Consider the following 13,381-nt stretch of genomic DNA (forward strand, 5'->3'; position numbering starts at 1 on the left):
CGGAATTGACAGTTAACATATGTGTCCTTGTATCTGCTCAAGGGTCCTAATAATCCCGTTAAATCTTTATCCTCGTGAATGATAGCTATCAAAAGGATGTCTCTTTTTATTAGTGCTTTCTTTCAGGAAATTTTCTTCATTAAAAAAAAAAAATTAAACACTTTTTTGGCATTTCATCGGATGAATGGTACGTCTCTTCACACAAAAATATGTGCCTTCCTCCGACTTAAATGTATTTTCTACAGAAAATAAAATATATAAATAAATGTGAATAACACTTGAAAATAGTAAGCAGCATTTGTGTCACATGAAATGTAACTCAGGGATATAAATGTTTTGGTTTCATTAAACCTGAATATAAATAACTCCCTTTGGCTAAAGCCGCCTGAAGGCATTCATTCTTCATTTTTTTTTTCTTTTCCTTTTAATTTCTTATAGTGCTATCTTACAATATTTTTAGATGCAATTTTAAAGACTTAGGATATTTACTTATGCTTGCTTTTGTGCTGCCCTCTAGCTCTCCGTGTGTGTGTTTGTTACAGAAATAATACACATCAGAAAGAGAATTTTTAAGATATGGATATCTTAAAGTCCATTGGTGTGTTTATAAAAGAAACAAAACAAAACAGGAGATTCATCATGAAGCCGTCGTTTTCAGCCCAGTCACTCTGGGAGGAGCTGAGTAGTTTCTTTTTAAAGCTGCCACTCTCTCCGTTCAGAAGTGTGACGGGTCGTACAGTGAAACCTGCCGAAGACCTTGATGCTGCAGAATTTCTGCTGGTTTTCTTTTGCTGCCTCTTCGGATTTGACGCCTGTGCGGTTTGTCATTCCAGATATAAAAGGCTGCAGCCTGAAACATATTCCTGCAGATCTCTTTTATCATTAACTGTTTAACACCGACTCCCAGGCAACTGATTGTGTTTACAGTGCTGCCAACATGACGCTGAATTATCTCTGCTGCCTCCTAGATGTTCCAACGGATACTACGGCCAGCCCGCCGTACCGGGGGGATCCTGCCAGCCCTGTGATTGCCATGGCAACCTGGATCTATCCGTACCTGGCAGCTGCAACCCAATCACAGGCCAGTGTCTGCGGTGCCGCCAGGGTTATGGTGGCGAGGCCTGCGACAGCTGTGCCGAGGGTTATTATGGAGACGCCATAACGGCGAAAAACTGCCAACGTAAGTAATTGAACTTACCGTTTTAGATCCATATTTTTTAGATGTAAAAAAAACAAAACAAAAAACACACACACACACACACTCACACACTGTTACATATACCCAGTGATTTTCATGCCAACCTAATCAATGCCCATCACTTCCACATGCATATGCAGCCAAGTGCTGGTTAATATTAGCTGCTTACTTCAAATTAGTGTTGTGGATTTCACATTGGAGTTGGTGTAATCAGACTTGGCAGATCTGATTTGATTATAACAAGCTGGTGTGAACGCACTTTCAATGCAATTTAATTGTGGAGATTTCAGAGCCGCCATCCAAAACGTGTTTTCTCTAAATAAACAGGCCAAGACCTGCTGAAGAGTGGATGTCAGCCCACTTCCAAGGAATTCAATAATCAATTTAGGCTTTTTATAAGCAATGGCGAGGCTTTGACAAGGCTTCCTATTCATATCATTGGAAATGTTGAATATATTTCTCTTTTTACATGTTTACATGCTGTCTCTTGCTTTATCATTTGCAACATAAATACTTTTTCTTCAGTAAAGAGCAGCTGTCTTACTATTACTCTAAACTCCTGTCTACTTCACGAGTAATAACAACATTAGACTGTATATATGTAATCGGTTCATAACATGAAAATGACTAACATGTTCCCAATGATGAGATCCAATTTCAACTGGACTTTGCGAGTGAATCAGTCGTCACGTTGACCTGCGCGGTGCTGACAGCGCCGCTAATGTGTCACTGTCTACAGTCTATAGCCTGCAATCAGCAAAACCGAGTATTTCAGGAGAAAAAAAGTCTCTCATGTGAAGTGTTATAAAAAAGCTCACAGTGCGGTTTGGATGTATCACCAATAACACAGATTTCTTATGGAAGTCAATTTTACCTCAGTGATAGCTTTAATAATAAAAAAAAAAAAAAAAAAAAAAAAAATCAAATATAGAGTAGAAAGTATACCATCTGGAGTGTGTGTGTGTGTGTGTGTGTGTGTGCGTGGACAAGCAGCTGTGCTGGTAGGAGGTGCGATGTCGGAGCAGCCCACTGGCTGCCAGCTGTGCTTAAGAGTGACAATAAAAGCTGTACCTGCAAAAAAAATTCAAGAAAGTGATAGAGGAGAAGAGCGAAAAGCAGAGGAAAAAAAAAAGAGATGGCAGGGAATACAGACATACAGATGGCTCTTGTTTGTGAAAATCTTCATTAAAACCTGTGCTGTTGACAAAAAAGGAGGCAGACAGAAAGACAGATTATCAGATACCTCACACTGAGCGACAGACAGGCGGACTGATAAACAGACAGATAAAACTGTCAGGCCGGCACAAAGGCAGGTAGAGCAGCTGACAGAGGGTATTAATGTGTATTTGATAGTTCATTGTTCTGTAGTTGTTTCCCCTCTCCACCCAGCTAAATGGTTATTGATTAATCAGCCTGATCTATTGCTCTCCTACAGTGCTGATCGGCTGCTTGTGTCTCGGAGATGGAGGGTTGTTATTGATCCTGTACGAATGACAAAAGACCACCAAGAATTATTAAAACACAACAAGTCCCTCTCTCTCCGGCGTGCGCCCGGCCTCTGTCCGTCTATCTCGCTCCCTCTGTCTGTTTGGCTCTCTCCATCACTCCCAGTCTTAATGAATTTTATTGAGTGGAGCAGGGGAGTTCAGACCGAGTCCATTTGCACACTATTAGACTGTAAAAATCCTTTACTTTTTCTTTTCATGTCAGTGTTTCCATCTTCGGCCATTATTGCTGCAGCCGCCGTGCCTCTGTGTTATTGGTGGTTCAGTTTAATTCCGTCCCAGAACAGAAAATGGTTTGATTTTGCCACAGAACGTGACCGCAGAGCAGTTTGTCTCGGGAATAAATTGAAGAAGATGAACTGCTATGACCATTCCTCTCGCTGAGAAAAAGTTGCTTGAAAGGTGCTGAAGGTACATTTGAATCGCAACGTCGCACATTTGTCCAACAGCGGGATTTTAGTGGATTTTTAATAATCCCATAATGTAATTATTCTTTCTTTTTTCTTCTATCCTTTATGTGTTTGACACTCACTAAATGTTTCATGGGTGATTCAAACAGCTGATCAATAAACTCTTGGGGTCTTTGGGAAAACTCACTGCTCTAAATTTGCCTTCCTTAATGGACTGGTTGTAAAAGAGGCACTGATACTCAAAGTAATGAGGACTCAAATACGTAGTGAGTTAAAATGCTTTAAAAAAAAAAAAGAAAAATTTGGCTGGCTGATCATGGTCAGAATGATAATGACAAATACGTTGTTCAATATTGAAATCATGATTAGATAACATATCAGATCACATCTGTATTGGAAAGGGTTAATTGAGAATAAGTATACCATTCCAGCAACCCTCAATAGCATTTTTTATTAAAGACAGAAAAACCAAAATGCAGCAGTCTTAATTGAAAACTCAAATATAGACGACTCACCAATCAATACAGCCTCTATGGACTTAAACCCAAATATTTATGATTTAACTGTGGCCGTCAAAAGGGAGACCAAACTTCAATTCATTTCGCCTTATTTCGGGGTTAACGTGTCTTACATATTATCTTTATGCCCGTATTCGAAATATATATAGTCACTCAGATTCCTCCAGCTGATTTTTTTTTTTAAAAAAAAGAAATCCTAATTCAACATTTTTACCATGTAGCTGCAGGTAAAAGAAGGTGGCTCTAAGGCGTTGCTAAAGGCTACCACAGGGTTTATTTTTAAAGTTTTTGTGGTTGGAAGGTTACCGGTTTGAATCCTATATTGAGCTCTGAAAGTATAAAGGAAATGAGAAACACTTTTCTTCTCACCTTTCATGAGTCGTCCTCAGTGAAATGGCTTAACCCTGGATTCTGCCGCTCGATCTGCTCAGTGTCCAGTGTTCCCTCTGAAGTGTGTGTGTGTGTGTGTGGCAGCTTCCAGTAATGACTGTAGAAAATAAAAGTCACTGAAAAGCCCAGATGTCCTTTAGTGATTGAGACTAACAGAAAAGACAGCAAGGTAATATCTTGTACTTATCTTGTACTACCTGATAGTACACACATCTTTACCCTCTATGTTCTCCACGAACATGAAGCAAATTTAAATGACCATAAAAATCTGATGGATGCCATCCAATCATAGTGGTGCCCCTATTCAAATTCTGCATTGGAGTCATCAGGGTAGTGAGGAAGAAGGTTGTTAAATAAGGCACACATCACACTAAACACACAACCACTAAACAGTGATGGGATTATTCAGCCTGCATGTAAGCGAGCGTAGTTGCAAACATTTACATTGACATTAGTAAGCCATAACATTACAACCAAGTCATAGAACATTTGTAGAAGGTTTTGATCCTTAAAGTTAAAGCCGGAATCAAGATGGTTTTAATGTTTTGGCTTCATTCTCAAACACCCAGTGAGCCTTGCAAGATTCCTTTTTTGCAAGCGTCACATTATATTTCAAAACACTTCTTCTTAGGAGTGTAGAGAGGATGTAGAAAAAAAATGCAAAGCACTTTTTGTGAAATTCTCTTGAAATTTTAATAAAGAAATTAGATTTTTTTTTCATCATATTTTATATTTAATAAAATGCTGTATATATAAAGCGCTATATGGTGGGACAGTGGTTAGCAATCTGGCTTCACAGGTCCAGGTTCACGTGCCAGCTCGACCTTCCTGTGTAGAGTTTGCATGTTCTCCCTATGTGTGCATGAGTTTCGTCCGTGTACTCTGGTTTCCTCTCACAGTCTAAAACCATGCATGACTATAAACTGCCGCTTGGTGTGAATGTGAGTGTGTGTGGTTGTCTGTTTCTGTGTTTGCCCTGTGATGGACTGAGTAGCATGTGTGTGCTGCATGCTTACAAAACAAGCAAACTGCAGATTATAAACTTGAATTTCCCAATCTGGGATTAATAAAGTATATCTCTATCTCTATCTCTATAAAAATGCACAAAAAATGCACAAATGCTGCATTTGAATAGGGGCTAGTTCAGGTTTTGACTCTGCAACACATTCATCATAACGCATGGCTGCCTGTTCATTGTAAGACACCGTAGCGGAAATGTGAGATATACTCGAGAGCACATTGACACAGCAACATGAGAAAAGCACAAGGAAAATGTTTGGTTGACTGACAAAACAATGCCTAAAATGTTTAAAAAGCACACGCAGCGCCTTGTATCGCAGACGCACAATGAGCAACTCCCACTGGTTATTGATGTGACAGATCGCTGATCGCTGAATAACACAACATAACGCGTTTCAAGTCGGAGTTAAAAATATCTTTACCGTGATTACTGGAAATAAAAAAACACGGCAAAAAGTAACATTTTATCTCACAACAAGGCTTGCATTGTAAGAAGTGACAGAACAGAGTCCAGATGGTCCCCGAAGGGTGAAGCTGGGGGGCCGAGAGACTGGATGATGGCGTTACACACATACAGGCTGTATGTGGATGTTTTGTCGTGGGTTCCATCAGGCGTTGTTGTGGGTGTGCAAATCTGCATGTATGCAGTGGAGTTGGAGTGTCTGTGTGGGAGGCCATGCGTGCCTTTCTGTGTGTGTGTGTGAAGCAGAATCTACTGTATGTTGTGTACCGTGTGTGTGTATTTTCCCCGTATATCCTCTGTGTGTGTTCTCGTGTGGACATCTGTTGTCCCTCTCTCTCTCTCCCACCTCCCATCCCACAGTCAGGTCTGTCCTTCTGTCTCTTTACATCTACCAGGCGAGAATGGCAGGAGGTGTGTGTGTGTGTGTGTGTGTGTATATATGTGTGTGTGTGTGTGTGTGAGAGAGACAGCCCATTCACCAGATGGAAGCTGTTATGTTCAAGTCTTTAATTGTATATCTAAAGGGTTGATTGCCGTATGTGGGTGTGTCGTTTTCCTCCACTGAGAATTAAAAATTAAGCAAAATGCGTTTTAAGTAAAGTTGATGTCATGTAAAGTTTTCATAATTAAATGGGATGAAAAACAAAAAAAAATGTAGGCCTAAAAGATCTGATGTGGGAGTAGGGTTTGTGTAAATTTCAGAATAAAAGCTCTTTGCAGTTATGCACATTCGCTGTGTTTTGTTGTTTGCTCTCTACTCGCTCCATCTTTCTTGCTCACATTCAACAATGGCTCTCTGTGCATGCTCGACTCTGCCTCTGCGCTTGCTCCACTTTTTTACAGCGTCACAAATGTGCCAAAGAGCCAGCCAATCACAGACCTGCACGCGGCCATTCTGATTGGCTGATACTGTTTAATCAGTTCCCTGTTTTGGTTGCTGTACTGTACTTGGAACACGTTAAACAAAATAATCCTTTATTTTATGTACTTAAATATAGAAAATTCTCATTAAAAACATGTTGTAATCCGCTGTAAATCTTGGTTCGACTCGAGATTGCTGCAGGACTTCCGGTGTAAAAGCTAACTTAATGCAAGTTTCAAATATCTGCACACACTTTGGTTTTCTTAGTGCAAGTAAACAGTGAATTGCATAAAACTACAAAGAAAAATATGTATCTGTGTATCGAATAAAAGTTGTGAAGTTGTTCATCCACTGTCTGTGGTTGCAGCTTTTGCTCACAAGCTGTTTTTGTTTTGCCTTGGACTTTTTTTTTTTTTTAAATGTTTCTTTTTTCTCTCTTCGGTTTCTGTGCAAAGTAAAGCCTGCGAAAACTAAGTCAGCCCACTAGACTGAAGAATCTATTTGGGCAATAGAAGATTTTCTCTAAAGTAGAGTGAGTGGGATATTAGAGTGGATATCAACGGCTAATCCGGAAGAAGACCTTAAGCAGGATCTAAGCTCTTATCCGACGCACTGTGGTGTGAAGTAAACACACTTTGGACTTGTTTCATTCTTAAATATGCCGCTCTTCCTTCCCCCTCCTGCGCTGCAGCCTGCCTGTGCCACACCAATGGCTCCGTGTCCGAGGTCTGCCACGGAGCGACGGGGCAGTGCCGGTGCAGGGAGAACGTGGTCGGCCGGCAGTGTGACGAGTGTATGGTGAGTATCGTGACAGATGATGGTGTAATTATGAAGCATTAAAGTTAAAGTATAGCCGACAAAATTTCATAAAGATTGAAAAACCTTTGGACTTTCTCTCTTGTTATTAACCTGCGTTCTGTTACCGGCCCAGCCGAACTGCTGGTGGGACGCAGAGCGGCAGGAGTGTATGCCCTGCCGCTGCAGCCAGCACGGATCTGTCTCGCAGCGCTGCGACGTCGAGGGCCGCTGCATCTGCCGCGCCGGCTTCGTCGGCCGGCGCTGCGACCTGCGTCGCCAGGGTTACGAGAGGCGGGAGACGCGGCGGCCCGTGGAGCGCGTCTCCCTGGAGGCCGTGCAGCAGAGATGGGGCGGCTCGTCCCGCACGGGGGGCTGCCCCCGGGGGGCGTACAGGCCTAAGCCTGGGGTAACACACACTGCATGAGGATGGCAGTGCTGTGTTTTTGGGTGGCATGGGGTGTTTTTGACTGGTGCGGTTTTGTGCATCCGTTTTCATCCTTGTCATTTTTTTCTTGGCAATGTTGTGATTCAAGAAGCTTCATTCTAAAAGCTTTGCATGGGAAGAGAGGTGTGTTTTAATAATGCGACTCTTCTTGCCTTCCTTCCATTTGGGAATGTTCCTGAATGTAAAATGTCACTTCTATAGGTGGCTCAGGGTGATTGTTGGCACTTACGACTGTAAATGTCAATAGTTTTAACAAATTCATGTTTTTTTTTTCTTCCTGAGGTAAACTGCAAGAAGCTATTTTTTATTTTCATATTTTTTTTCTTTTGATTTTAATGTGAATGTGGATTTTGTTTCAGACATTTGGGAGTTTGTGAATGTCAGCGACCGGATGATTTAACTAACACTGGAGTTGTTTTTGTTGTGTTTTGAACTGAAATATAATTACATATAAATCCATGTGGATTCCCACTGTGATTTTCGAGTGTGTGCTTCTCACGCAACGTGGTTTTTCTGAAAGTTTTCACCTGGACTGAGTGCCGTGTCTTTCTGTGTGTGTGTGTGTCTCACCAGGCTCAGACTCACGGCATCACCACAGGCGGAGTGTGTGTGCCGTGCCACTGCAACTCGTTTGGGTCGAAGTCGTTCGACTGCGATGAGAACGGTCAGTGTCGCTGTCAGCCCGGCGTCTCCGGACCCAAATGCGACCGCTGTTCACGGGGCTTCTTCAACTTCCTGGAGGGCGGCTGCACACGTGAGAGCGGACATTTTATTCTTCTTTGAAACTGAACACTCATGGGAATCAAAACTAGTTGTCCTGCTAGTCACTTGTAATGAAGCAACGTCAGCGCTCGAGAAGCGTTGTCGTTTTTAAACTGCTGCTTTGTTCTTTTTTTTAATTTGAAGTTTACAACAATTGTCTGAGACGGAGTCATATTTTCAAGCATTTGTTATTTTAGAAATTGCACACGCATCTCTTCAGGTTGACGAGGCCGTCGCTTTATTAACACAAAGGGGAATCTTTCAAAGCCCTCAGGAAGGACAACGTTGAAACATTTGTGCCTTGATGAAAAAAAAGAAGAAAAAAAAAACAGGCACTTGCTTCTTGTTGCAGTAATTTAAAGTACAGTTTGGATGAACAATCAGTAGTCAGTTAAAAAGCAAAAACCACAAAAACTTTGGGGCACAAAGTTGCAGTGATTTGCTGTGGGACCCCATAAAAAGAAAACACAAATATAAAAAATAAATAAATTTATAGGTCAATTTCATGATATTTGAGATCAGTGCCAAGCATAATTACCTTGTAACTACTAAATAAAAAACATATTTCTGTATGAAGAATTACCAGCTCCATGGACGTTGATGTAAACTCAAATTGGAGTCACTTGACAAAAAAGTAAATCGACTCTTCAAATTTTATTTTATAAAAAGCTTTGGACTTCTGATACAATCACTTGGCATTCCACTGATAAGTTTTTTGTTTAAAGGTGCCTTAAGGAGTTTGCACGTTTTATGCGAAACAGCGGCCCCTGCAGGCCTTGGGCGTAATGCAGCTTAGTGAAACACTCGTGCCTGTGGCTTGCGTGCACGGAAGAGGGGAGCTCCTTCCTCGCTCTTTTAGTAGCGCTCGAGTAAAATGTCAGTTTCTTTTACCTGGTGGAGTCTGTGCTGGAGCTGTGGCAGTGCTAGCAGCTGGTCTTTTCTTACTTTCTGGAAGCTCCTGCTCAGTTGTTGCTCACTAAGCATCTGGCGGAGTAATGGCGGACAAAACGAAACTTAACTCAATCAGGCCGGCCGGAGCGCGCGTTACGTCATTCCTTTCAAATTCTCCCCCAAAAAAATTCTGGTGCCGGACCGGCACCGCAACTTTCAAGTGACATTTTAGCGCTGTTAGAGGTACTTGGAATGAATATGTCAGGGCACATTGTACACATCATTGAATATTTGTAACATATTTATGGTGGAAAATAGGTATTTTTAAAGTTGAAAAACTCCTTAATGCACCTTTAAACGGTAAATTTTGGCAATCAGGCTTTACTGTTGTAGCTTAATCACTCTTAAGTTTGACATTTTATACTCTTTCCATCATAGATACTTGTGAATGTCATTTACTGGAACAGAGTCTTTAAGACAAGTGATCATTTTATTAATGTAATTAGCAAAAGGAGAGATACTTGTGTTCAGTTGTGGGGCCTGAAAGTTTGAAATCATTAAATCATCATATTTTGTTGTTTTCCACCTTCTTTCAGGTTAATGAACGTGGTGATTTTTTTTCACCATTTATTCACTTCACCTCCAACAGGCATGAAACTCTCAAACTCTGCATACTGTTAAGACATATGATCGTATCAAAACACAGCGATAGAAACAAAGTAAAGACTGCAGGAGAAAAGCAATAAGGAACAAAATGGAGAATTCAAACTTTGTAGGCCAGCTAAAAGAATTTTTAAAGATAAAAATTCACTGTGGGAAATTAGTGGCACATTGATGTGACTTTTCTTCATATTTAAAGCTTGAACACACAGAATAAAAATAACATTAGCTTTGAATTATTTACAATCTTTGCTGTTAAATAAGCAAAACAGCTTGTAAATATTAAATGTCCAGGGTGTCCATGAAGGAGGGTTTGAAAGGAATCTGATCAGATGTATTGAAATATGTATTTCTGTATTTTATATGTATGCTAAAAATGAATCCTATGAGAAACAGAGCAGTGTTTGAACCGTCTGTTTACACATGTGCAAATTACAGAAACAGCCGGCAGCTCACAACATTATTATTTCATTTTTTGTCTGTTTCTGCTCACTGACACAATGTTACCTCATGATCAGTGCTGTGCTTTTTATTATGGACGTTTCAGGTGCTCTGTTTCCGCACTGGAAGCACATTTCTTCTCAAACGCAGTGATTTAATGTGAGGTCTGCTGGAATTGAAAGCCAAGCCTTGTGTCTTCTTTCACACCTCAAATTAAAGGTCAAGGTTGGGCCAAATTATGCTGCTGTAGCTTCAGTTTTTATAGAACTTTTCTCACGTCGGAGATATTCCTGTAAATGGAGTGTGCGTATGGAAATAGGTGTTAGAGGAAGTGCCATTTTTAGAACGTGCACTTCTGTTTTTACTTTTATTAAAATTCTACTCGCTCTGGGAGTTTGCTGCTCCAGTCCTGATTTGTGTGGAAGAACCAGCTTCTCAGTGGCCAGAGTGAGGTAACATGAGAAAACCACATATTGTTTTGAGCAATTGGAGTTGCAGACATGTTTTTTTTTAATGAAGAAATACATTTAAATTATCAATTCTTGGGCCCTAAAATCGTGGCAATGAGGTGCTGCAGACTTGTTGAGTCCCACGAAGAGGATTCTGCATCTCCGCAGATCAAGAATTATTAATAGCATTTCCCACAATGCTCCTAATGCAAAACATTATTGATGCCAAATACAATTAGCAGCCAAGAAGAGCACTGATAAGTTTGCCAAAAAGGAAAACACAGACATACAAAAAAGGCATGGGATCATTTTCTTTGATCCATATCAAGATCGCCAACACAGTGCAGCATTCAGGTCAAAACAATTATATTCCTATTTTTTTAATGTCTACCCAGGATTTACCTCAGAATGCCATTGAGAAACTCAGCTTGCAAAGACACACAAATTAATGAAAGGAGAAGAAAATGCTTTTTTTTATGTTTGCTTACATATAAGTAGCTTTTTTTTTTTTTTAGAAAACATAAAAGAATGGACATTTGTGTTTGGGCCAACACTTTTTGGCAATAAACTTCTCACCAATGGAAAGCCTGGAAGTTTATTTCTTTTTTTAGTTCCTTGTAAGGAGTTTGTGCTATGAACTCAGCATATTGGAAAAAAAGCTTTTCTTGTTGCTTGTTTCTTGTTTTAACTTTCAGCTAAGAAGGACCAAACTCTAAACCCCCCCCTCCCATGTTCATCCCATAATTACATTTCCCACAAAGGGTTTGCAGTAATGAAATGTGTTTTTCTGTGTTTCCTGCAGCCTGTCAGTGCAGTCATGTGGGGAACAACTGCGACGCCACCACCGGGCAGTGCATCTGTCCCCCGAACACCATCGGCGAGCGGTGCGACCGCTGCGCTCCCAACCACTGGGGCCACGACATCGTGACTGGATGCAAGGTACGTACTTGTATTCCCAACATAGCATGCATTGCATATCTGATTTAGAAGTGAAACGTTTTACTTTTTCACTCAATATCCTAGCTCATTTTGTCAATTTTCCAAACTTTGTGAAAATTTGTTTGTGGTAATGGATGAATGAGAATAATAAATAACATTTTGGGTAATGAGCAGTTAAATCATGTTACTGCAAATTAACTAATCTAAAAACCTTTTCTTTATCTTATGCTCCTTTCCACTTGCTCTCTTGGGGTTTATTTTACTTCCAAAAATCAGCTCTGTATATTTTACGATGTATTTAACGATTTCTCCGCATTATCTCATCATTACTTTTTCCTTTAAATCCAACCTTCCCATTTCCTTTACTTGTTTCTAACACATCTCTGTTCAAAGTATTTGAAAATTGATTGTTCTGCACTGAAACGGTCTAACCAACGAGCCTCGAGGCAGCCAACAACAGGAAACTATTAGGAGTTGCGATGGACTATAAGCAATTAGAGGCGTGAACATGAAAGTACTGTACGTTTTAGAGCAACAGCAGATGATTCCAGACGAGTTCGTCATATCGGCACAGCAACGAGGAACTGGACAGATCTTCGTGGGACCAAAACAAACAGAATGGCTGCCAAAAACATCAGAACAAAGTGAAACATGGCAAACCAAGAATGTACAACACACTGTGGAGCAGTCAGGAAATCACAACAAAGGAAAAAATGACGACAAAGGAAATTAACAAGTGTGAAATATTTAATTCACTTATGAACAGGTGCATGCTGATCCTTAATGAAAAGCATAAGATTCTTTGAATCATGAATTCATCGACGGTGAAATGCTGTTGTTCAGAATAACCTTTTGTCAGTGCTTTCATTTCACCGCTGTTATTTTCTTGCACACCGTCATTGGAACGGACAGACCTTTGCAGCCTCTTAGCTTTTGATTGTGATTGGACGTCTGCAGCCTTTATCCTGGAGCGCGAGCAGCAAACATCTGTTTAAATGCTGTTTTCATCTTTGATTGAGGCATCTGTCACTTGTATTATTATACCATCGTATTTACTGATTGCTTTTAGTAAGAAAGCGACTCTAACGCAGCACCAGCCGTTTATTAACAGGTGTATAGTTTTGTTGCTGTTTAAATTTCTACCCATTGAAACTCTTTCCACCCTGACCAGGTCACCATTCCTTTCTTTTTCTGTATGCTTTTTATTGTGTTTTCTTGAACGTGCCATTCGGTTCCATTCAATTCCGGGCCACCACTTTACATACATGCTTTTAAATTGTGGAACTGGAACCCGACAAAACACATCCTCAGAAAAATTGAGTCAAGGTGGGCTTAAATTATTAGTTTGGAAACTGCTGCATTTTTGCTGAAGGGACAAATGGAAGTAATGTCAAAGATTCTTAATTTTCTATGAAATCTATCTATCTAGGTCTTATCTAAAGGATTCTGACTAATCCATTTCAGAATATAAACTGTAGATCTTTACTGACAAATTAAGAATTGCAAAAAAAAAAAAAAACAGAAAGAAAGTTGGTTAGTCTGCCATGAACCATCAATCTATTTAATTTTTAATGTTAATATTATTTTTATTAAAATAGATTTGGTTGTAACCATTGTGTGACTCTTTTTG

The 13,381-nt window shown here is 40.2% G+C and overlaps 1 protein-coding gene across 1 annotated transcript in view; it reads left to right on the top strand.

Moving 5' to 3' along the window:
• Positions 1-13,381, top strand: part of lama2 (laminin, alpha 2) — a 163,599-nt gene that overhangs the window by 90,145 nt on the left and 60,073 nt on the right. Inside the window, 4 exon segments of the mRNA XM_030109644.1 lie at positions 969-1,180; positions 7,058-7,164; positions 8,183-8,363; positions 11,615-11,751. Coding sequence (XP_029965504.1) covers positions 969-1,180; positions 7,058-7,164; positions 8,183-8,363; positions 11,615-11,751 — 637 coding nt within the window.

The sequence above is a fragment of the Salarias fasciatus genome, chromosome 15 (assembly GCF_902148845.1).
Source record: "Salarias fasciatus chromosome 15, fSalaFa1.1, whole genome shotgun sequence".
In the NCBI taxonomy this organism is placed as follows: domain Eukaryota; kingdom Metazoa; phylum Chordata; class Actinopteri; order Blenniiformes; family Blenniidae; genus Salarias; species Salarias fasciatus.